The sequence below is a fragment of the Tinamus guttatus genome, unplaced genomic scaffold, assembly GCF_059628265.1.
Source record: "Tinamus guttatus ecotype Peru unplaced genomic scaffold, ASM5962826v1 Tinamus_guttatus_pri_ptg000150l, whole genome shotgun sequence".
Classification (NCBI taxonomy): domain Eukaryota; kingdom Metazoa; phylum Chordata; class Aves; order Tinamiformes; family Tinamidae; genus Tinamus; species Tinamus guttatus.
In genome coordinates this window covers 1,047,194-1,072,001 of record NW_028288684.1, presented here as the reverse complement: position 1 = coordinate 1,072,001, position 24,808 = coordinate 1,047,194, and the positions used below count along the sequence as shown (strand labels likewise).

The following is a 24,808-nucleotide window of genomic DNA, read 5'->3' as shown; positions in this document are numbered from 1 at the left end:
AAAGCAGAGTTCAGGTAGTTTGAGGAAATGTGGTAGCTGACTGTGGTTTTTTTTAACCTAACTTTCCTTTTCTATTTCAGTTATTCTTCAGTTTTTAAATGCTCACTTAGCCTTCAAGTTCACCTTTTTGGTTAAACTTTGTCATTTTTTTTTCATAACAAATCCTGTGCTTCAGAACCTTAGCTGATAAGCCTAGTGGGATTATGAAAACTTTCCTTGCATATACAGTGCTGCATAATCAATGAAGTACACTGAGAGACGGGCTGCTTTCCTAAAGGCACTGTGTGTTTCAGAAATACTGACTAGAACATGTCTTTTTCAAAATCTTTTCTTTCCAATGAGTTACCACTTTCTCCGAACACCTGTATTTTTATAAAGCTGCTTGTTGTATCTGAGCCTTGAAGCTGTGGTTTCCTAGTGCCTGTGATGCAGCCGTCCCTTTAAAACAGGACATTTTGGGGCGTATTCCACATTCTCTTGCTCGGTGTGTCGCTGTGATAAGTCAGTGACTTTACATTAAGCATATACTTTAGGAAGCATACCCAGTTCTGTCTGGCACTGGATCAAACCTGGATTTGTTCTGCTTATTAGGATCAGGCAAGTATACTGTGCATTCTTTTGCAGAAGGAATACTAACGAGAATCTGCCCATTTCACTTGCTGCTCTCATGCAAGACGTTGCTCTTCTATCTGGGGTTTAGTTGCTCCTCTTGGTGTTTAACATGAATATGTGGTTGGGGAAAAAGTTGTTGTCCCCCTCTGCCTCCCACTCTCCTCCACACTCAAGTCTGAGCACATTCTCTGTCATAACATGCACTGTTTGCTTGGGGAAGGAAATTCATCTCTCTCGCGTTGCATTGTATGACGTTGCCACTAGGTGATCAAGTGAGCCTAAACATTTTTAAAATGCCAGCTTAGTGATGAAACTTTAAAAAAAAAAAAAAAAAAGTGCTAGTTCCACACATGTTTCCTCTCTCTCTCTGTTCCCATCTGCTGTCCCCTTCTACATCTGTGTGCTAATCTCTTCTGCTTTCCATTATTTTTGGATCAGTTACATGAACTATACAAAGCTTTTTTTTTAAAACTTCACAGTTGTACGTATACACATTAAATGCTTGCCCTTTATCATTGCTATTGGCAATGTTTAAAATCCTAATTAAGCCCATGTCAAATAATCTGTCCTGAGTGAACCAGTTGTGCTCAACTACTCGGTCAAGTGGGCAGCTGAGTTCATGTCATGACTGTTTCGACTGGTTAATGTTCATTACTGCAAATAGCTGCTCTTTTGTCTGTGTAGCAGTGGCTTTTTCTTTGTCTGGTTTGCTTTGATTGCCAGGCTCTCCCAGGGGCTGAACCCACCCCTGCTAATGTATTTTAGTTGCTCTGTTCCCCATGTGGAACAGACTGTTGAAGAGATGCTCAAATGAGCAGATGAGATGCTGTCCTTTAGTAGTGCCTGCAATAATAGATGGCTTTAGAGAAAGTACCTGATGTTGCTGAAGTTCTCTCATTCCAGGTCTGGTCCACCTAATCAAACTAGCAGGTTTTTCTAAATCAGATTAAGTTTTGGAACACTTTACTGAGCCCTCAGCACTCCTGGGATCAGTTTCAGGGCAGGTAACTTTCTACACATTCACACTGGCCATTGAGTAATATGCTTAACTCATCATTATTGATGTTACTTATCCATGCTTAAGAAAAATGTGCTTTCAAACATACATGCCATGAGATACTTGAGAATTCAGGGTACTAAAAGTGGTCAGAGCCCTGAGTTATATTTGAAATAGTTTCTACACCAAACATGAAGTACTGACTCACTTGTTTTTAAAGAATTAAAATACATCAGACAGAGGTGCTTAAAGAGTGATTATCTTAGGATGGAAGAAAAAGATAATTCTACAAAACCACCATATTTAGATGATCTTAAGTGTGGTATTATGTAAAGTAATAATACACATACTAAGCTTGCAAAAAATTTATGGCTTAGCATCTTTTTGCTAATGTGCTTGTTTTTGGTGGATTGACAAGCTTCTTAAATATTTGCTAAGATTCACTTTTGTTTCTCATATATGAATTGTAAACTAGATTTTTTAGTGTACACACATATGACAAGATATGACAAACTTGGTGAGGTTGTCTGGTTATGCCATCCAAGAGTGTGATGCCTTATTCCCCCCCCCCCAACTAACACTGAACTATTTGTTTAAATGGCAGCGTGACTCACTACCCTTGATTTCTTTTGAAGCAGACCAGAGCTCTCCATCAGCTGACTTCCCGAGCAAGAGCCATGGCTGAATGGTCATTCTGAAACTGAGGAGAAGCTCCTGCTTCGTATTTTTTTGCAACATTAATGTGCACATTTTTAATACCAGTATTTTTATTTATCATATTACCTTTTCAGTAAATAAGACTCAGATGCTCCTGATTGAGTTACCCAGTGTACAGCTGTATTAGCTGACCACAGTCCACAGTCACATCTTAAAGGGAAACTGTCAACACATTTAGTTTGTGAAGAACCTGGAGTATCTTTTCGTAAACTGCTTCTCATTATAATGGTATGGTCTTTCTAAACCCTTTCTCTTAGGAAGGGTTGTTTAGATTCATATTTTCAAACTTTTTTTGTTAGTAAACAATACACGGGGAAGCAGTAAAATTGATGAGAGGAAAATATTTTAATAGGCTTTTAGAAAGGATACGTATTTTTAAGAGGACTCTCCCATTAATTTCTATGGCCTTTGCAGCTTGATAAATTCTGTATTATACTGCTGGAGCCTCATAATAGTTACAGATCTTTTCCATGTGCTGAGCTTGGTGTTGATTATGGTAGCAGAAGAATGAACCTTCAGCTAAAGTGTCAGCTTTTTGTGTGAGCTAGAAATAGTGCTCCTCTTCGCCTTCACCATTATTTTTCAAAACAGCTTAATAGAGAAGCACACAATAGTTCAATGTGTTTAGTAAGAAAGACATTTAAGCACATTAATTTCACTATTTAAGCCCGTTATTATATCACACAAAGTTGTACTTCATTAGCCCAGTTTGCACTTGGTTAATTGTCCTTTTTGTTATGTTTTCCCTGTGTCAGCTTCTCCATTGCTTTGGGTACTCTGAAAAAAACAAGCCTTTTAGTAGCCAATTTTCCATCCTCTTGGAAAACAGGAGTGAATCTTGCAGCTATGTCTTTTTTGGCACAGCATTTGTAGTTGCACTTTCACTGAATATTTTTATGAATGAGTCAGACAACAAATGGAGCTTGTTATAGTTGATGGAAGGGTTAATATCAGTAAATGAGTACCCAAAACTATTATTTCCACTGAAATAAAAGGCATGAAAACCATAGCTTTTATCTAGTACATCAAAAACATACGGTGTTTGAGTCGGGCCACCTATATATTGAACTTTTTGCAGTTCGTAGTAAAGCTGCTAAGGCTGAGCTATGAATTTCAAGTAGATTTAAATAAGCATCACTGGTGTTTCAATACTTGTATGCAAAGGACCAGTGCAGCAATAGCAGAACTTCAATCTGATGGATATTTGAAATAGCTAAAACTGATTTTCTTACCATCAGTATTGCACAGAATGAGGATAAAGTATACTTATCTGAATGGATTTTCAAAATACTTGAGTATTCAAGCTTTTTTAAAAAATTATTAACTTATAATGACACCTGCAAATTTTATTCGAGGTGAAATTTCTATATGGTATTTTGGGTAGAAACTGCTTTTGCCAGAAGCATCAACTCTTTATCTCAGTGGAGTCTTGCACCTCTCTAGGATCGTGATTATTGGTATGGTAAAATTGGCTGAGAGATGAGTTTAATTTCATAGTCAAATTTCATGTAACAAAACCACATGCTAACTGAGTTGTGGTGAAGCAAAAAAGAAAACTGCAACACTGCCATAATCCAAGTGATCTTGAGATAGATGTTTTTCCTTTACGGTAGTGAATGGGCTGCTCTGAAACTTAGCTAATAAGGGAAATACTGAAGACTTCCAAGTCTGTGCTCAGTCTGGTTGAAGTCTTTTCCTACATAGGGATCACATTTAGAAAGAGACATTTAAAAATATACTGAGGGCTGGAAGGCTGTTTTCCTGACCTGGAAGTTGGAAGGTGTCCTGCATATAATGGATTTATTTTTAGCAGTAAACTATATTTATATCACATGTGCCAATCAAACGGGGTGATCTTAGGTGTCTGCTACATTAGAGTTTTCTCTGTGTATGATGGAGGCCATTTGTAGCTGCAGTAACAGTGTTGCTGATACGTTAACACAATTCAACTTCACAATGGCCTGCAGAGACAGTTATGTACGTGTCAAACATCAGCATGTTTGAGGTAATGGCAGAAATGGCATTTCAAGTACTTAAAAACAACATGTTCAGGAGATCAGTTATAACTGTAGTTGTAGGCATACTTAAGCTTTGATTAAGAAAAAAAGGCATGTGTTATAGACTGTATAGATTTTAGACTCCTTATACGCTCGTTTATGCCGAAGATCTGCATAAGTTATGGAAAAGAAATATATTTATCTTTCCCTAATGCTCCGTACATTGTATTTCAGCAGTGATAAATCCTTCTTTCTTTAAGCAGTTGAGTAGTTTTGTTTTCTGGTTGGTGTTTGAGGATCGTTCCTGGAATTGCCTGCTTTCCAAAGTCAAAATCCCAAGTATGACTTTTGTCTTGGCGTTTTAGGGTCATAAACACCGCGCTGGAATGGCCTGTGTGGAGCGTACATCCAAATTTGGAGCCAGAGTTTAGATTAGCGCTTCCTGCTCTGTCACGCTGGCTCTGCTGCGCAGGCAGTTTGCTTTCCGTGGTGGAAGAGGCAGTTTTGCACTTTCCAGAGCCGCTCTGCTCCCCTTCCCTTCTTTCATTTCCCCAACTAAACCAGGTGGGAGAAATTCAACAGAAAATAGGAAGGCTTGCCTTTCAGGCCCTGCCAATGGTAGTGGTCACTTCAGAAAGCAATGTATTCTGATGCATGTAGGAAGGGAGTTTTCATAGTCTTACATTTTATATGGACTAGAAATGGTCTTAATGTAAACCTGTGTAGTCCCTACTTCTCTAGTATATAGGTATATATGTGAAGCGCTTTTAGAAGTGTGAATCTTTCTGATTGTGGGTTTTTGTCGTTTTTTCTTGTGACTGTAGCCTTTAGGCATGCTAAGTGGCCCACTCCTGGAAACATTTAATTTTTAGGAAACTTTGTTTCATGGTGTCTTTTAATGGGAGTCATTGCAAACGTTGTTGCCAGTTTGCTTTCACAAAATATTTTTTCTTGGTCGACTTGATTTCATCAGTCTGTGTCATTAACAGAAATAAGGAAGGAACTTCCACAAGTTTTGAAAATCAAAGATACTTTGGCTATTTTTGTTCTTTAAGTGTACAGTATTTTAATAAAGGTTGATTTGGAATGGGAATTAATAATAATTATCTTAATATGTTAGTTGTGGGTTTGATTGTAAAGACGAGGTAAGGGCAGCCATGGTGGTGACCTAGGTGTTATCTTTGGCATCACAGTTTGGAGTGCCAAAATTATAGCTCTTGCCCTGACTTTTTTTTTTTTTTTTAAATCAGTCTCAGTTCATCAGTGACGCCTCAGATATTGTGACTTTCTTAGGTGCTTAAAGGTAGGTGGCCTCTAGTTGAAGCAGCTTTGACTTTTGACATCCATTTGGGCTTCATCACAGCTAAATGCCAGGGAGGCAGAGAAGCAAAGTGAAAGCTTTTATTTATGTTTTGGTCGTGGCAGGGATGATTAAGCATATAGATACCTAAATATCTACAGATAGAGAGCCCTGAGAGATCCCTTACCTTGTGAAGCAAGAGTGTTTATCCTTTCCCCCCAGCCCCCACATAATTTTGTTTAGTCTCTTTAGGCTTGTTTTTACTTACTGAAGTGCTACGATTTTTAAGCCTTGGATTCCTGTTACTGAGGGTCCATATTTGATGAAGCTTGAAGAGAGAAAGGAAGAAATGTTATTTATGTTTACTGCTGACTTTCCTTATCCAGCTGAGGTTCAGATGAAACTGTAATTGTGTTGCAGGAGTCTCCTGCTTTCTGTTACATTTTTCTTCTTGTAACACATTGTGCACCTTTAACAACAGAATGGGTCTTTCAGTTCACAGAATATTTCAATATCTACATCTCCTGCTTAAGGAACATATTAATGTTTCTGTTTCATGCAGTGATTTTTAGCATCATTTCACATGACCCTTTTTTTTTCCATGTTCTTTTTGGCTGCTCTTTATGCAACAGAGCAGAATTTAATATAATTTGTGATCCTGTTTTAGTATCTGACTAATCCAGAACTATCCCAGTGTGTTGTTTGCATTGCATGATTAGGGTGTTAATTTTAATTATCCAAAGTATAGACTATTCTCCTTTCAAAAAAAGTTAATACTTGAGATAGGAGATAATTGTCACTGGAGTGTTTAGGATAAATCTTTGTTGTGTATCAAAAGAAGGTGGCCTAGCTAGTGACCCAGCAGATGATCCTGTGATCTGAGGATCTCTGGTGTATATTAAAAAAAAAAAAAAGTTTCCTACCTATTGACATTTTTTGCTGTCATAATTCTGAATGTTGATAGCATATAGGATTGTAAGTTGTTTTTGCCTGTGTATCTTATTTTATACTAAGATGGAAAGGATATGCTGTGAAACTGACCCCTAATGGATGAGATGTTTCACAAATGTTTTGTACAGACAATTCCAGTCTTACAGTAATGAGAAATCAAGTATTTGTTATCTGAGCACCTGTTGTTCTCCTTCTAGAGAGAGCATCAATGCTAAGTTAATTGTTTTGCCCCATCTTATATAAATCTACAGTCCACTACAGATTTAAGACTAATTTTTTCCAGTGGGAAATTAGGTTGGTGCCTACAGCTGAATTAAAGCAGGCAGGTAGGAAGTCACTGACAGTAGGGCATGATATTTAATCAGGAAACTTGACAGAGTTTGTTTGGAAACCGAATAGATTTCTGATTACGTGAGAGGACAACAGATTTGTCAAAAACCTGATCTGCAGGTTTGCTAAAAATGGGTAGCAAGGGTGGGTCTTGCAACTCTGCAGTGATAGGTAACTGGTAGTGTGATAGACAAATAAAGTGTTGATTATGTCTGATATAGATCATAAAGATCATATAAATATCAGAGATCTCTTAAAAAAAATGCATGGCAGGAGCTGTGATAGAGACTGTAAGTGAAGAATATACATATTGGACTTGGCTGGGAGGCTTTCACCTGGGTAATCACAGGTGGTGTCCACCATGATGACTACACTTGGAGTGCAGTCACTCTAAATTTCCTCAACTTAAGTGTTCTTCTATCTACCCGTAGTTGCTGCTGCTTGTGGACAACAGGGTGTTAATCTGATTTCATCCAGTGGGGTAATGACCGAGGATAAATGATCTGAATATGCTCTGCATTTTGTCAATGTCTCCTCAAGTCAAAAGCTACATTTAACAAATCCAGCACATTTGTCATGGGAATTAAGACTGACATTTTTGCTTTTGTTAGAGTGTACAGAGCATGAGCAAAAAGTGGCTATTTCTTTCCACCCAAAGAATCCCACATGTTGGCTTTACTGTTGGTAAGACAGCTGAAGTGGTATCCATCTCCTTGCTGTCCTAGCTCTGCTCCTCTCCTGAGCTCATGGCCCCCTCAAGAGGTCGAAGTTGTGCTAAACTAGAGGCAAGTTGTGCCTGTGATGTGGTATTAGGGGGCTGCCTGGTTCCCGTAGCTCTGTGCTGGGCCAGGGGGTGTGCTGGCTCACAACCTGCTTTGTAACATTAAGTTGCTCTGGCTGTAGTGGCCACAAACTCCAGGAGAGAATCAGGGTGGAGTGTGGAGGCAGCTCTCTGTCGTGCATCAATTTGCCACCTTCAGGCTGCTCAGAGTTGATATTTCCGTAGAAAACAAAGCAAAAACAACAACAAAATATTTGTACGCAGCCTTCTCTTCGGCTTTTTTGCCTTGTAGTTTTTTTGGTGCTTCACTATTCGGCGTAAACTGGCAGTAGTGAAGCTTGCCCTTTTCTAGTGTGTGGAGAACACAGGCCTGATTTAGTGCCATGAACTTTGCTGCCCAAGCCAGGACCCACTCTGTAAAGTCATCAAGTCATTGCTGTGAAGCAGAAAGGCTGCCATAATTAAGGACTTGGTCCAAAGCACGAGAAGGTCAGTTATTTTTGGAAGAAAACATTCAGAAATATTTTTAGGAAATATGATCAAAATAATCTTGAAAGCCAGATTCTTTGGGTCTGACTTTAAAGATAAAGTTATTAGAGTTGGATCTGGATTGGTTATTTTAGCATTTGTTTTTCTTAACTTTACATAAACTCAAATATATATATGTGTGTGTGTGTATATATATATATATTTAAGCAGCTTGCATTTGCTTAATTCAGCCCCTTAGATTCCAAGTAAGTTTGTAAGCCTCCATGAGTCAGCTGATTTATCCAAATTCAGAATGATTCTACTAGTGATTCATTTACTAATCTGTAACTAATTGATAAGATGTCCTTTTTTTTTAAGTGACATCTTCTATTGCTTTAGAGAAGTCCCATATATGGTTACAGTCATTTTGTTGTTTATAAATATTTCAATTAATTTCATGCAAATAAGTTGAACTTCTTTCATTTTTAAGATTATCGTAAGTCTGTCACATGAATGCTTATGTGTTTAAAATATTAGTTTCAGATTATTGCTGTTCTTCTCTGTTCAGTTATGTGCTACAGTTTGCTATGGACGAAGTCCATTCTACATTTTTCTGATGATGGCAAGTAATGCACTACTGCCACAAACTGTAAAAGTCTTAAGGACTGAATTGTTTTCAAGGACCTCATCTAAATTAGAGCATTTAGAAGTTAATCAAAACTTACATAATATGTTATTTAGAACTCAATTAAATTTGTTCGTAGATGAAAGAAACAGGACAAACTTTTATATGAAAGTGGCATTTTTGAAGCTATGATTTAGGAAGATTAGTCCCAGTGTTTTTGGTAAGTCTTAGGGTTTGAAATTCGATATTTTAAGTTTTGTTCTCTGCTCATCATTCCTGTATTGTTTGAATGTAGTATGAACCTGGTCTGTTCCTTGACATACGTTTATTCTGTTTTCACACATATACATATCAGCATGGGGATTTTGTAACTCCAAAATGATTCTCTCTTGGATTGAATCTCCATTTTAGACTTGGAGTTACACAACAGGTAGTTAAATAGACTTTAAGCAGTATATTCAGTTTCAAATCAGGTTCCCAAATTTGGAAATCTGGAATGTGTAAAATCAGAAGCTTCCATAAAAATGATACTGATCACAGAGTTTTTGTATTGCACATTTCTAGATGGATATGCAGTGAATAGAAAAAATGTAAACTTGGGCAAGGCAAGAAGCTTACATGCTTAAATAAATAAATAAGTAATTTTGGGGTGGGAAACGAAGGGTTGAGGATGTTTTTTCTTAGGCATCTATTCTATCTCCATAACCCTTTTACCTATAGTAAGTGATACTTGATTTGATCTTAACTTTTGCTGTAAGGCTCCCAGGCTAAGAAGACATTGTAAGATGACGTGTTTGGAGCTTTAGTAGTTAATCGAAGTCATAAATGTTACATTTTGTTGGTCTAAAAATTGATTTAATTATAAAATAGTTGCCGAAAGCATGTGTCCCTTTTAATTTTCAGTTTAATAGCTTTATATAGTCCTTTACCCCTCATTCTCTAATCAGGAGACAGCCTTTTAAGGGTCTTGCAATTCACTGTTTTGTTCTGGCTCTCATTCACTTGATAAAATAGTTTGCACCAAACTGAGGAATAACAGTATAGACCTTAAAAGTGTTTGCTACAGCCATGAGATGTGGTCTTGTTACTTTATCATCTTTTGGGATTTCATCCATCCCAACAACCTGTAATCTCTTCTTAAATGTTACTTGTGCAGCCTGCACCGCGAGCAAGGCTGCGGTTTCAGGAACGCTCCCTTCGTTCACACTGTGTAGCTGCTGTGCTGGTGAGCTTCGTGTCTCCTCTGCTGCTGCACTTGCACCACGTTTTGAAGAACCTTTTGCTAAACCTGTCTCCTATTACCGCTTTTGTTTAAGCCTGCGATTCATTTATTCTATCACTTGAAATGTAGAAAACTTTAATCGATCTGCAGAAGTGGTGCTCTAACTGCATATGCAAAAACTGCTTAATCTCCAGGTAATTGGTAGTGTCACTAGGGGATGAAGTGCCAGCTGTGTAAGCTGTCTTGTGACCTTACATAGGTGTGCCCATAAAGAACCTGTGATTATTGCACGTCTTGGATATTGGAGCAACTCTTAGTACTGGTAATGTAGTTACCTAAGAAGAATTGCCTAGGACATGAAAAATTACTTTGCCTATTTTAATCTTACCTGTAGTGAAAGATGGTTGTACTCGAATGAATGCAGGTTTTGGAATCACTTCATAGAGGGAAGATCCTCTGTGGTGGCCACTGTGGCTGCAAAATCCTTTGGATCGATACCCTGACTTTGAGAGTGTGAATGAGTGGAGAAGTCAAGGCTGCTTGAGCTGCACTCTCCATTTCTTTTGGAGAAAAGAACGATTAATGGAAGTATTAGACTCTGCTAAATTCTAGGAGAGTGTTGCTTAAATCTTCACTTTTAAGAAGATAAAACAGTTCTTCCCAACCCTTTAAAAAAAAAGGGAGGGAGAGGAATTCAGTTGAATGATTGTGGCCAAGGCTTCCAAATGTCAGTGAAATAGAATAAGGGCATTTGGGAACAAAAAAAGATAAAACTGTAGTAATAATATAATCTTTTTTCCTTTCAGTAGTAGTTAACTATTGGATTAAATATAGAGGTATATCAAGAGTGTAGAGTGCCATGACTGATTACTTCTAATTTGTGTTAATGCAGTTATTTTACCTTTTGATTATGACACTCGTAGAAAAAAAAGTACTTGCTGTGTCTGCGTATTTTGAGACTGTTCATACAGAGGTCCTCAGGTCTTTTAATCTCCCTGTTACATGTGATTAGCACATAAAAGGGTGTATTTTACTAACTTGTGCCCCCTCTGCTGGCTAATTTCACAATTACAAAGTAAAAATGAAAATTTATGTTGATGAGAAGCCCTCAATACACCATTTTAGCCAAACATCAATTTGTGAAAGTTCATTTGGTGGGATTAAAGCTGTGATGAAAACCCTGTTAGCTCCATTCCTGTGAATCAGCGCTGATACTTGGAGCTGGTGCTCTCCTGAGTCTCCCTGTCACGTGGGCTGCTCCTTCAGGCCTCGCTCAGCATCCACCAGACCAATTCCTTTCCTTGGCACTCCAGAGTTTGTTCTTCTGCCCCACGTCTGGGCTCCTTATGGCTTGGTTACATGGGTGCATGTGAAGAGGAGCCAGGTCTCTGTGGTTCTTGGGACTACCGAGGGCTGCGCTTGTTGCTCCTGGCAAGCTCTGCTGTCCTTTGTATTCTGGGTAGCAGCCACTTCCTCAGCAAGCAGCGAAACTCTCCTCTTTTGGGAATAGTAAGTCCTTGTGGAGCTCTCAGATTACCCTTGTAGGAGATTAATTTACCTGTGTTCTTCCTGAAACCTCCCTTTAAGGGTGAGGCAGTACTGCCACCCACTGAGCTTGAAAGGACAGGAGGGCACAAACCTCCCATCTTGGATACTATAAGTATGCTAGAAAGGTTTCAGTGCTGCTGCACCCTGGTTCCCTTCTGCTCTTTTTCCCTCCGGCATATTCTTGCTTGCATTTTGGAAGAGCAGCGAGTACCACAGCGTGTGCTAAGTGTTAGCTGGTGTGCAGCATGGCTTCCTCTGGGAAAGCTGCTGCTCACAGACACTTTGCTTCATATTAAGTACCAGGAGGGAATTTATTCTGCTGAGCTAAAAGCTTATTCATCTCTGAGTACTGTGTATGTGCATAGTCATGCTGCATATATTCATATATTAAAAAAAACTTAAGGGCGAAGTAGCTTCTAGTAATGGTCATATAGCAAATTTTATATTCACTAAAATAGTAATAAGATCCCGATGTATTCAGCTGTGTTTGGAGGTTGGGAAACAGTGAGGTAAAAGCCTAAAATCAAACTGGATCTACAGCTCTCCGTGACTATATTGATTGGTTTTGCAGGAATAATGGGCAGTAACGAAAGCTGCTAAAAATGTAAGTGGAGCAGATAAGCTGAACAAGGCACTGTAGCTTTTATGGAGCTGCCTGTCAGAGCATGGGGTGATTCTTGCCTACCTCTTTGTGCTCAATTAGCAGTTCTCTGCCTTCAGCAATTGCAAAGAAGTTGCTAACAAATGAAATGTTAAATTAGTGCTTTAAACATTTCATAATTTTGCAAACACATGACTGAAATTGCTGGGGTGTAAAAGGGAGTATCAACATATTACCGGGATAGGCTTCACCATTGATTTAGACTACTGAAATTCAAGTTTGGTCTTATGGTATTGTTTTTAAATTGCTATCAGTTTAGAGTCCCTGTTATGGATACAAATCCTCCAGAATTAAAGTTAACAGTTCTGTTGTAATTCTGCAATTTTTAGATTTTTTTTTTAAAAAAAAACCTCTTGTTTTTGAGCAGTTATTGCTCACAGATTCTCATGATCAATTATGAGAATCCCTGCCTGTTAATTAAAAAAAAAAAAAAAAGTAAAATCTGGTAGTGCGCTTCAGTACTTCCTAGTCACATAACTAAATTCACCTTACTGGCTGCTAGGGCTGATACTTGTGAAAATAAGAGGAAGTGAGTGAGATCCAAAGGTGAATTCCTTAGGTGTGAAACTTTTGCTCAACTGAATCCTTTTTTTTTATTATTATTCTTTCAGATATGCTTGTTGAGCCAATAATTTTTAGTCTCTTTGACTTGTTCTTTAAGGCATGTTTTTATTCCAGTTATTTCTTAAGTTTTTGAACACTTTTGACTTTGAAAGTAATGTTTAACTGTGTGCGTGAGATAACAATAGTCTTAAATCAAATTTCTCCTGTTGTATGCTCTGTATATGGACATCCAGAGACCACAACTGCTTTTTAATTGCTTTATCCATGCACTATGAAAAGTATCTGTGGATCATCCTGAAACTAGTTAGTAAATCTACCTGCTTATGAAAGCAAATTTGTAGTTTTGGCAATTTTAACCATGCCACGTTGTCACTTGATAGTTTCAAGCACTTCTGGCTCAATCTAAGGCTCAGGTTGGCCTGGGTGAGCCCGTTACTGTGACAAGAGAGAACTCCCTGTTGCAGGAGCATCCCAGGAACGTCCTCGGCTCCCGCTTCTTTTATTTTATGTGGCCACAGAATTACCTCATCCGAGGACAGAAAAAAGTGGTGACTAATGAAACTGAGTTGCAGAGTTACAGAGCTACCAAATTGTTCAGAATAATCCCTTTTGCTTAACAGTTATGTTAGTTAGGGCTTTGAATCCCTGCCCTGGTATTTATACTTGCTAGTTTCAAATGGCTTTCTCTCAAAATGAAACATTTGCAAGTTTTGTCTCATTGTGTATCAGTTCTTGAGAAGATAAATTGTAGGTGAGTGAAAAAAAAAACAAACTATCACTTTTTCCCTGGTACATTTTTTCACCATTGCAAGAAGCCTCAGAAGGAGGAACATTCAAAGGAGCTTGTGGCCAAATGACTCTAGCAGCAGTTTGAACTAAGATAAATAACAAATGAGCTGCTTTAACTGAAGTCCCTATAGAAGCTGGTTGCCACTGAATTTTCAGAAAGAAAAATACTATTTAGCTTTTTCAATGTACTTGTTTTTAAGCAAATACAATTTAAATAAGCAAATAAAGGTTAAAAGACTGCTTGAAACTGCCTTCGCTTTTGTTGCAGCTTGAGTAAACTGCCATGCTTTAAGTGCAGCAATTGAGTTTCTAGACTCTAGACACTGACAATGGTTATAATCTATCTGAGGAGAGATAACGTAGAAACAGAAGTGTCTTGCTCATGTGCAGATAAATAGAATAAGCCGAGATAAATAGCGAGCAAGGCATTGATACTGAGGCTGGGTGAGGATGTTTACCCTGCTTAAAGAACTCAGCATTTCATGTGCTTCACACTTTTTGGTCTTTCATTTTCCTGTTAAGGAATGTTGCACACTGCTAAAAAAATGATGTTGGATTATTTTTGTTTTTGAAATGAACAAAAGCTCATGGTGATCAGTTCGTTGTATTTTTGTAGTGTTTGTAATTTTGTAGTGTTTTATTATAGCAGTATCTTTCAAAAGAAACGAGAATGGAAAATAATGTGATTATCCTGAAATGAGAAATAAAGTTGTGAACAGTAATTGATAAAAGTGATATAGCTTATATAAAGGTGATGTGCCTAAGTCTTGGAATTTCCTTTTGCAAAATACTAAAATATTTCTAAATTCTGATAAATTCTGTGAATAAGTTTTTCTCTCTTTCCCTCTCTCTCTCCCTCCCTCTCCCTCTCTCTTTCTTTTGCCTGTTTTGGGTAAGGTGAAAAGATAAGCCACAGGAATCACTGATCTCCTTCAAAAGTGAACGACATTGACATTTTTGGTGAAAAATAGCAAACTTCAGTCATAGACCTTTTAGCTGAAATTCTTCCTCCTTGCTATATATTTTTATTGCGTCTGCTCTTTTAGGTGGAACATAGATACTCGTTTCATGTTTCTGAATTGCATGCCGTTGTGAATTGAGCAGGTGATAGATGAACTCGACTCTCTTCACTTGACTCTTAAATGCTACTTTGTATTTCTGATGTACTGATGAACTAATGAACTAAAAATACTCTCTTTCACACGGAACTAGTAAAGAATGGATTTCCAAGGGAAACTTTCCCTTATACTTACTGGGATATGTAGTGTTCAGCCCCAGTGCATTGCTGGTGTTTGTGTAGTTAATTTGTAGATTATATGTGTGAAAATGACAGATCCTTTGATCAGATGTTCTCAAATGAGCTGTTACTCTGGCTTTAAATGAACATTGTCCTTGTTCTAATAACAGATTCTTGCTTTTGTAAATATGTTTTTATGTTGGCCTTCTTGATTTAGTTTCTCAGACATAATCTCTTTTACAGTTAAAATGCTTGTGGAATCAGTCAGAAGATAGTCTGAGCCTGAAGCTGGTATTCAGCACATCTCCCTCAGATGTTGTTATTGGTGCTGAAATTTAGAATCACTATTTCATTTGTTATAATTTCATAATTATTTTGAGTCCGAAGTATTTAAACTTAAAGCTTAGATTTTAGATGCATAAAATGGCAAAGAGTATAATTAGGGTACCAAAAAAATTAAGATAATGAGCCTAGCTGGATAATAGGTCTTGTCAGAGTTGTAGCTATTGCTGAATTTTTATTATTCATACTTCAAGTTGTAAATTGCACCAGAAGAACATAATCTGTAACATTCTAAATCAAAAATCACAAGTTCATTTCTTATTTTTGCTACCATTTAGTAGTGATAGAATCGAAGTATTTCTTCACTGTTGAAGAGAACAATATCCTTTTCCTCCAGATGGAAAGCACATTTTAGATATTATTCCAATGCAACATAATTAGCTTCTAGCTGATACTTCACAGCTGGAATGAGCTACTAGTTGGCAGAATAATATACCATAACTGTTCTTGAGGGTTTACGTAAGTTAATAAGCTTAAGTTTATTTCAGTCTTCAAATTATTCTGAGTAATTGTTTAAATCAGATTATAAACCACCTTACCTTACTACTTACCTTTTGTGAAGGAGATTGGCCTTTACTGTTTAATTTCGACTTTTGCATATTGTTTTTTTCTTTGTTAATTATGTGCTATATTAAGAAATATTAACATTTTCACCAAGTTTTGAGAAATATTGAGCAAACGTTTCACAAGTTTTTCTGTTGGCCTGTAGTAAATGGTAAAGATGTTGCCACTTAACAGTGGCACCCCTGGCTGCCTCTTAACCAGTGCAGCTGAAAGCCAGCGTGGTGCTGCTTCCCTTTGAACGCCACTGGGGGCCCTTAGTGCCTGGGTGGTAGAAATAGAAGGTGCCAAAAGCAGAACAAGGCTTTTTGTTACTGTTAAACAGGTCCAACAGCTTTGTCAGTGGGATCACAGAAGGTCTTACCTTGTGTATGCTTGTGTCTTAAGTGATTCTTGTCGAAGGGAGATGGTTTTTTCTCTAGTGTTTGTTTTTTTACGTAGGTGTTGCATGCCTGGCTGCTTGGATCAGGAGATAATAGGGGCTGTTCAGTTCAAAATTTTCCTGCATACATAGAGCATAAGTTCTTAACCACAGGATCATGATCTCAGGGTGCTGTGAAAGTGTTTTAGTTGGTCACACAACTATTAAATCAAGCACAAAAATCAACTCAATAAGGGAAATTAGAAATAGTTCTGGTCTGAAGAGAAGGTCTGTTGCTCCTTTAAATCAATAGTTGCATTTTTTTTGTTTTTTTTTTTTTTTGAATTCTGCAGTACGTACTGTTCTTGAAGTCCCATGATAACCTCTCCTGATACACAAGCATTTATTGCATGCAAGTACCTAGCTTTATATGGCCAGTCTGGAATAAGGCTGAGAAACTTATAGGTCTGACCTGTTGTACATGGGAATAAATGCTTTCTTAGGGCCTCACCCTTATGCCAGTGGGTATCAGTGGCAGTTTAAGGGCTGAACAGAAGCTTACAGATTTGTTGCAGTATTTTAAATGAAGTAACTTCTTTCTTTCTTTCTTCCTTTCTTTTTTTCCCCTTAGGGAAGAAACCCTTTTTTTCTGGAACCAGCAATAATTATAACAGTTACTGATGGAAGTAAATTAACTACAACCAGTGGGATACAGGAAGAGGTAAGATTTGACCTCAGTTAAACTATATCAAGCACTGCATTAGAATGCTCTTACAGTAGGATCTTGAATGGATCTTTAAAAGTACGCTTGGTAATTGCTTAAACTTGCATGTTTTTTTCCTTTAATTGGAAATAGTTTTATGCATTAATACTGCAAGAATCTGAATAGCTCTTTTTTTTCTTGTCACACGGACTACTGGTGGAAGTGTGTAGTGCAACTTTTGGTCTGTTTAGTTGTGTCGTTGAAACAATGTTTCTACCAAAGAAGGTCATGGCTTTTCAAATATGGCAGCAAATGAAATTGTTTTCTGTGAAGCCTCTATTATCTTTAACTGGTATAGATCTAAATTCTTTGCTTATAGATCCAAAGTAATTGGGCAGTGTTTTCTGAAAGAATGTGGCCACTAGGGAGTAGCTGAAACACCCCTTTCACAGGGGTCCCTTCAGTGTTTAGTGATTGTAATGTCCTTATAATCTAAAATAAGAGTTGAAGAATGTATCTCAAATTAAATTTGTAGAACAGTTTAAAACATCATGTCTCAATAAACTGATGTGCCTGTTCAGACATCTAGCGACCTCAGAGCTGAGGCTCAGAACAATTTTAATAGCAGCTATTAAAGGTCTATGAAAGATAAGTGACTGACTACACTGACTGTTGGACTCTTTTCTTGAAAATTGGAGGTGTTCTCCTGGGATGGGGCTGCCTCACACTGCCACTCCAGGCAGCAGGAAAAGAAGAGAGCTCTTTCCCTTTTCAGAGAAAAGGCCTAATATTCAGAGGCCTGTCCTAAAATTTAAAGGAAGGGTTCAGCCTTTTCCATGTGGAAACAGAGAACAGTTTGTCGTTTTACACTCCTGCAACATGTCATGCTGTTAGACTTGCAAGAAGACTTTCTTCTTACGCTCAGGCAACCGCTTGGTCACACATTTATATCTTTAAATTGATGCAGCTTGTGTTGAGACATGCATTTTCTGACTGTTTTTTAAATTTGCATTAGGCTTGGCTCTTGAGCAATGCTGACCGCTAGGTGTGTGTACTCTAGTATTTTACGACCTCATGACTGAGGTTCTTCATGACAAAAAAAAAAAAGAAAAAGAAAAAGAAAAGAAAAAAAAAGGCACTCATGTCCTGATGATTGCAAACCTACATTCTAGAGAGGCCGCTGCCTGGCAAGTGATAGTGGATTAATTATTTTGTGGTAAATGGGCAGATTCAAAGGACCTCGCCTTCTGGGAAAGCTGATGGTAACCACTATTGTTTCTTCCTGCAAAAATAAATGCAAGATTCTTTGAGTGTTTTTCTGTATGTATTTATAGGATATTTTATACCTAGTGCTGAATGAGATTTTTTTGAAAAGTGTACCTGTTACAAGTAAGGGCACCTCTAACTATCAAAGAGTAGGGGAACAAAGTATCCAAGGGGATTGACTTTCAGGGAAGATCTTTTGCCTCTGTCAACATGTGTCCTGATAACCAGAATTTTTTTTTAGTGTTGCTCAAGTGTTCTTTGCAATCACTTCTCAGGTTGAAAAAGTGCAATTTATACAGTGCCATTTTAGTTCTTTTCAATGATCTAGCTGATAGAGAAGTTGCTATTCTGTACAACAACAAAGGTTTCCAGTCATTTACAGATGCATGTTCTGTTCCTCTGGGTTTGATTTTGGAAAGACTGTTCAGAGTTGCTTTGGAAGTGATCCCGGCCTGCTGAGTGAATACAGCAACAAGTGTTTTTACTTCCTGTGAAGTTTTTTTTTGTGAAATAAGACAGTATGATTTTAGTTTTATTTTAAAATCTTATGTACAAGGGAACTGGCAGAATTTTGTGTTTGGAAAGCCTGTGAAGGCGGTTAGCACCAGGAGGCAAGTTCTCAGAGCTGTCACTCACACAAACATATGCATTCTTAGCAATGCAATCAGCTTTATCGCTGTGGGAACCCGAACATTCTGTCATTTGCCCCAGTGTGAAGCAGTTAAACACCATCTCTGTTTCAGAACTCCAACCTAATTCTTAAGATTCCCCAGCCCTTTGCAGAATTCAGCAGGATTCCTGTGGATACTGGGCCTCCCCACCCAGCACTACCTTGTCTCTGATGGATGTGGTTCCTCTGACTGAAGACAAAGAAGTGTTTAGGGTCCATCCAGTTGTCATCCCCAGCAGTACAAGTTCCCAGGGCTTTCACTCCTGTCCCTTTGGCGCTGACTTTCAATGCAGCAGTACCAATGTGCTGGGGCTCCCAGCATCAGTCGTGCAGTCGGCTTCATGTAGGGACCTGACTCTTCCCTGCATTTCTTTGTTCCCTTTATAACTTCAACAGATGGGCTCATACTGCTGGGTTAACATCCTTAATTATGGATTTCATGCTATGGATTCCTTGGGGAGGAGGGAGTGGCAGAAGGAGATGAAGAAGCTGTCCTTTCTGATATGGTCCCTCAGATTTGTTCTTAGCCTTCCCAGACCGAAACTTGGGTTCTCGACACTTTGGTGTTTTCCTGTGCATGATGATGCCCACAAAGACATGAGCAAAATCCTTCTTGATTCTGTATGTTACCATTCTTCTGGTCTTGGGAGAGACTCTGGATCCTTCATCCCAGAACTGTCACACTGATCATTTCAAGGGTTAATCATCTGGGTTCCTTGCTGTAGTAACTGTAACAAGTGGCAAGATCCTGCTCACTTTCAAGAGTGATCAGGAGCTGTTTTTCCTTTTTTTTTTTTTTTTTTTTTTTTTTTTTAATACTAGTTCTTCAGCTGAAATACTCATTTCTAATCAGCTCAACAAAAGTATATGACAAAGCCCTTTCACGGTATGTTCTTCTTCATCCATGTTGAGGAATATGCGGATGGAATTCCAACAAAGGATGTTAAGATCCGTGTTCATCTGGTCCATTTGTTAGGATTTCTTTTCCAAAACCCCTAAAATTTAGTAGAGACAGGAATTGATAAACAAAGAGAAATTCCATACTAGTTCTTTTTCACTTTTTATGACCCATTATTAAGTGGACATAAACAGTGATGTTTAAATAAGCATTCAGACTATTTTTTGCTATTGACTCTAAGTAATTTCTGCCGGTCCTGGTTATATTCTACCAGCATCATGCACCTAGGGAGGGGATTCATTCCCCTCCCTAATAAGACTCAGCAGCTCAATCTAAAAGGAGTAATTTAGCTCCTTATCTTCCATCTGAGCTTCTACTGAACATGTGGGCGCCTTGTCCTAGCATGTGACACTGTCCCAGTGCTCCTGGGATACTGCCCAGGATTCCCAGGCTGTGCTTCCCTAGAGCTAAAGACTTGCTGGTGCTGCCCCTTGGAATGACAAGTGTCTCTTTGCAGACCCACCTGGGCGTTACGCTCTTTCCCCAGCTCCTGTGCTGCTGCTGCAGAGGCCTCTAATGTGGTGCTGCTCTAGCTCTTACTCAACTAGAGGCTCTAGGATGCCCTCAGTGGTGGTTTTGGAGGACTTCGCTCTGCGCTTCTGCTCAGGATGAACGTGAATGCACACATAGATGAGTGCTTAAAGACCTGCCTGCCCATAGCAGGGTTCTTCAAGGTGTCTTCATGCAACAGGTTGTCCTCCAACCTCTCATTAATTTCTCGAACATTCTAGCACATTAAAATGTTGAGAAGAAGGGCAATATAGGGTAAACACTTATCTTTAAGTAGCATTATGGCATCCTGGGATGGCGGGGCTGATATATGCTCATACAAGCAAGTGTTAAAACAAATCTGGTCTTCGGTACTGTGTGTGATGATAGATAGACAACAAGTTGAAGGTCATTGCTCCCTCTCACTTGTTCAGTCTGTCTTTTTCACAGCAACCAACATGCAAGTCAAAGCAGAGTAAGAGGCAGGCCTGCTTTCATGGGGATATGTGAATGGGGAAAGGCAAATTAGATGCAAGATGGACCATTTTTAGTCCATCTTATTTTCTCTTGGATAGTCAGTTGTTGTGGTAATACCCGTTAAATAATGCACTGGAGATGAAAAGGCTGAATTACTAGACTCTGTGAAGAATGAGGCCTGGATTGAATGTGTATTTTCACTGAAAACTTGAATGTTAAATTTAATTTAGATTAAACTGTGGGGAAGGAAGTGAGAACACTTGTCTCGATGCTGCTAGTGTATCATGCCTTCCTGCAGACTGAAGACATTTCTAGTAATAATATGTACATAACACAGTGGCCTGCACTTGAGAACTATAGATAACTAAGCATATAAATTTTACATATATTTATATATAAAATAAAAATGTGTGTGTGTTTGTATATATGTATATATTTTGATTCACTCGCTGTAAGCAGGTGAGCCAAACTTTTGTAGTTTAAGATGAACTGAGCTAGGAAGAGGGTTTGGGCCGGATCCATGGGATCCTTGTGTGTGTTTCTCCATATACTTCAGCAGTCTCAACCGTGTTACTGAAGAGATAGAAGTTGTTATGTGTCTCGCAGAGGAAATGTGCTCTGTAGGGTTTGTAAATGCTACTCTTCTGTTGCTCAGAGTTTTGTAGGAAAGTTTGGTGAGTGTCATTCTTTAAAAACATTCCCAAGTGCGGATAGCGCAGGACTTGCAGCTGCCCCCTCTTACAGACGGGATGCTGGGCTGCTTGCTTGGAATTTGGCTATTCCTCCAGCGGAGTTCCCTTTGCCAGGCAGGCATTGCTGATGCTTTGCATGAGAGAGGAGCAACATGAATGTGAAGCCGTGGCAGGCCAGGCACGTAACCGAGCGAGCTGTCCAGTCTGATCATGGGGCTCAACGCACTCGTGTTCATCTCCTTACAAGTTAAATTTCTTCCTTATCAGCAGATCGTTGCAAACTCCTCAGTTAACCAGTATGAAATAAACAAAGGCAATTTGTCACATTAGCTTGTGCACATTTAAAAAAAATGTGCACCCTAAAAAAAATTTATGAATATGGACCAATATTTGAAACAGCCTGTTTGCTTCCCTAGCTCACATAGAGATGAGATTTGATTTATTTATTTTTATTTTATTTTATTTTTTTTAAGTCAGGTGTTTCAGAGTCTGTTTTGGCAGCTGTGCCAAGTTCATTTTGGTTTTTTTTTGTGTTTGTGTTTAACCCTTGAATTTGGTATTGGTGTTACTGGCCGGCAAATGGAACCGTTTGTGCCACTTGAGTCATTGTTTGGGGTTTCTTTTCCTCCGTGCTTGTGTCTGCAGCACTTTGGATGGAGCCAGGGCCCTGCTTTACTGCGGGGGAGATCGTCAGTCAGGGATCCATTTTGCTCTCTCTCTCTCTCTTTTTTTTTTCTCTTCTGAAATTTAGAATTATCTGTTAAAAGCCTACTTTAGCACTTCAATTAATTTGTGTTAATTGAAGATTTTGCTTGGTCATCTTATTCCTGCTAAATTCTGTGTGAGGTTTATGGGTACAAATAAGAGACCACGGTCTTTTGAATGTCCTGTGCTGTCCGATAGGAGCTGGAACATTTTTTTTTTCCCTCTTGTTCCGTGAACTAATTACGAAAGTACTGCCAACACCAGGAATGGTAGATGTTCTATCACACTCTCCAGGGTAGTGGTTAATAACTGATATCCTGACCACTGCTGTATCTTTAGCTCAATATGTTTGAACTCAGAAACTTTTTGTTTGTTTGTTTTCACTAATCCTTCTGGAAATTAAAGCAAAATTGCAATGTTCTCTTGTATGGTGCATTCCTGGATGATATCTTCCATCTTTTAAATTAAAAATTTTATGCAGTTCATCCCAGATAGATGCAACACAAAAGCAATTCTTTCTTATGTAGGTTACCTATTGCCTACATGTGAGAACCCATTTTGCTTTTCGGTGTTGATTTGAATAGTCCCTTTTCACTTGGAGAAGGATATGAGTAGCCCTCTTGTTCCTGTAACATAACTGCCCATTAGTCTGCTTGTTGAAGCTCTTATTTGGAGTAGATGACCACGACAGCTCCATTTTTTTTGAGTAGCTATTGCAAAAATATATTTCTTCTGCAGAGATTTTGGACTAACATTATCTTTCATTTAGTTGTCCCTTTTATCTTGAAGCATCAAAAAAGGACTTGGAGCTGAGAATGGGCCTATTATGAAAAAAAAAAAAAAAAAAAAAAAAAAAAAGGAGATTTGAAGAAATGAATGCTGCAGTTAAGCTTTTCTGGCTGCTGAAATCATAAAGAAAAATGTTCTATTGATGCTGAGGCTTTTTTGCCTATTTTTAAGGGTGGTGTTTCCTATTGTCTCGCAGTTCTCAAGTTTGCGCATCCTGTTGCCACAAAATGTTCTTAAAAGTGTTGATAACTGATGAATGTCTGGCTTGGCATATATGATACCTGCCTCAAATTGCAAATATCTTGAAGCAGTTAGGATGACATTGAGTGTACAGTGAATTGCCATCAGGGTAACCTGAATCCTTGATTTTTTTTTTAAGCAATATATTCACAGATTTAAATTCCTTTCCAGCTCCATTTACCTCTCAACTCCCCTCTACCCGGAAGCGAGTTGACTAAGGAGCCGTTCCGATGGGATCAGAGGTTGTTTGCTTTGGTCCTGCGCCTGCCGGGCATCGCGGCGGCGGCGGAGCCGGAGCCGGGAGCCGGAGTGCCCGTGGATGATTCGGCCATCACGCCCATGTGCGAAGTCACGGGAGGTAACCCAGCCCCGTGGCGGTCCCCGTGTGCCCTGGGGGAAGAAACGGGTCGGAATTCTTGTGTGAGCCGCGAAAACTTGGCAGCTCGGATAGAGTGAAACTGGAGGCGCTTTTGTAGTGAAGTCGCAGTTAATTTAGTCCAACCTACTGTGGGCAAATGCGGGCAGGCTTTCTTCAGCAGTTTGATAGAAAAGAAAATCTGTTCTTTGCCAGTGCATTTCAGTATTGCAACTAGAAATTGTAAGAACCAAGCCTGTTTTATCCTACAGTTTTGTTAGCCAAACTATGTAGCCAAATAGTGAAGGAAATATGTTTTAGAGGGGTTTTTTTTCACACTGAGAGGCCAAGTGCAGAATATTTCTGCAAAAGCAACATTTTTCTCTCCATCATTACCCATGCTCTTAACCTATTAAATATCATATTTAAGCTCATAAACTCAGGCCTTAATTTCATAATTTGCTTGTAAAAAGTTTTGATAACATCACATACCTAAAGTATAACAATTTATTGAGCCATTGACAGGCATGTGGTAAAATGCAGGAGGAGGAATTTAAAAAGCATTCCAAAAGTATTTGGTTCCTCTGCATTCTGACTCGTGTAAACTGCACTCTTGCTGCTTTGTTTGAAATTCCTGGGCAGTTTAAGGGTTGATCTGTCACAAGGGGGAGCCCATTTTCCATGAATGAATAGAGACTTTGAGGTAAAGTCATGAAGTGGTGAAAAACAGATATTTCTGATGACATGCGTGTAACACAGTCTCAGCTTTGCAATGTTACCTTGCTTGTTACCAAGCAAAGGAAAATAACTTCTTTTTTTCTTCTTTGCCTCTCTATATAGTGAATTTGAAAATAAATCAGTAAAAATAATAATGAAGCTAGAATAAGGTGACGTATGAGAAAAGGTTAAAGAGGTGAAAATGAATAGCCTGGCAACTGGATGACTGAGAGGAAGTAATTCTAAAAATATATGATAGGCATTAAACCAAATTGGGATTAGCAATAACTGTCCTACAAGTCATATAGCAAAGAATAAAAATGTGCAGTTGTGAAGGGAAAACTTTTGTCAGTTGCTTTAACCAAGACAAGATTCCCAAGACAGGTGGCTAAATTTCAAGATGTGGCTTTTGTCTGAGGGTATGATCCCACATGCTTTGTATGAAATTTTCTAGAAGACACCCAGATTAGTGAAAATAGTACTTAGTTAGAATGGAGATACTGAGATACTATTAAAATAGTGTGATACTGTTAGGATATAACAGCATTTTATTAAAATGCACATTGCTATAAATAGCATGGCTGTAATTGTCACTGCCATATGCAGTAGGATATGTTTGCATTTGTATTCCAGCTTTGCAAAAGCAATGGAAGCACAGCATACAAAAAAGAGAGAAGGCTTGGG

General features: G+C 38.6%; 1 protein-coding gene across 1 annotated transcript in view; it reads left to right on the top strand.

Annotated features, from left to right (window-relative positions):
* The window catches only part of INTS6 (integrator complex subunit 6), a 43,764-nt gene that overhangs the window by 1,475 nt on the left and 17,481 nt on the right, over positions 1-24,808 (top strand). The window contains 2 exon segments of the mRNA XM_088522301.1: positions 16,695-16,784; positions 23,224-23,410. Coding sequence (XP_088378427.1) covers positions 16,695-16,784; positions 23,224-23,410 — 277 coding nt within the window.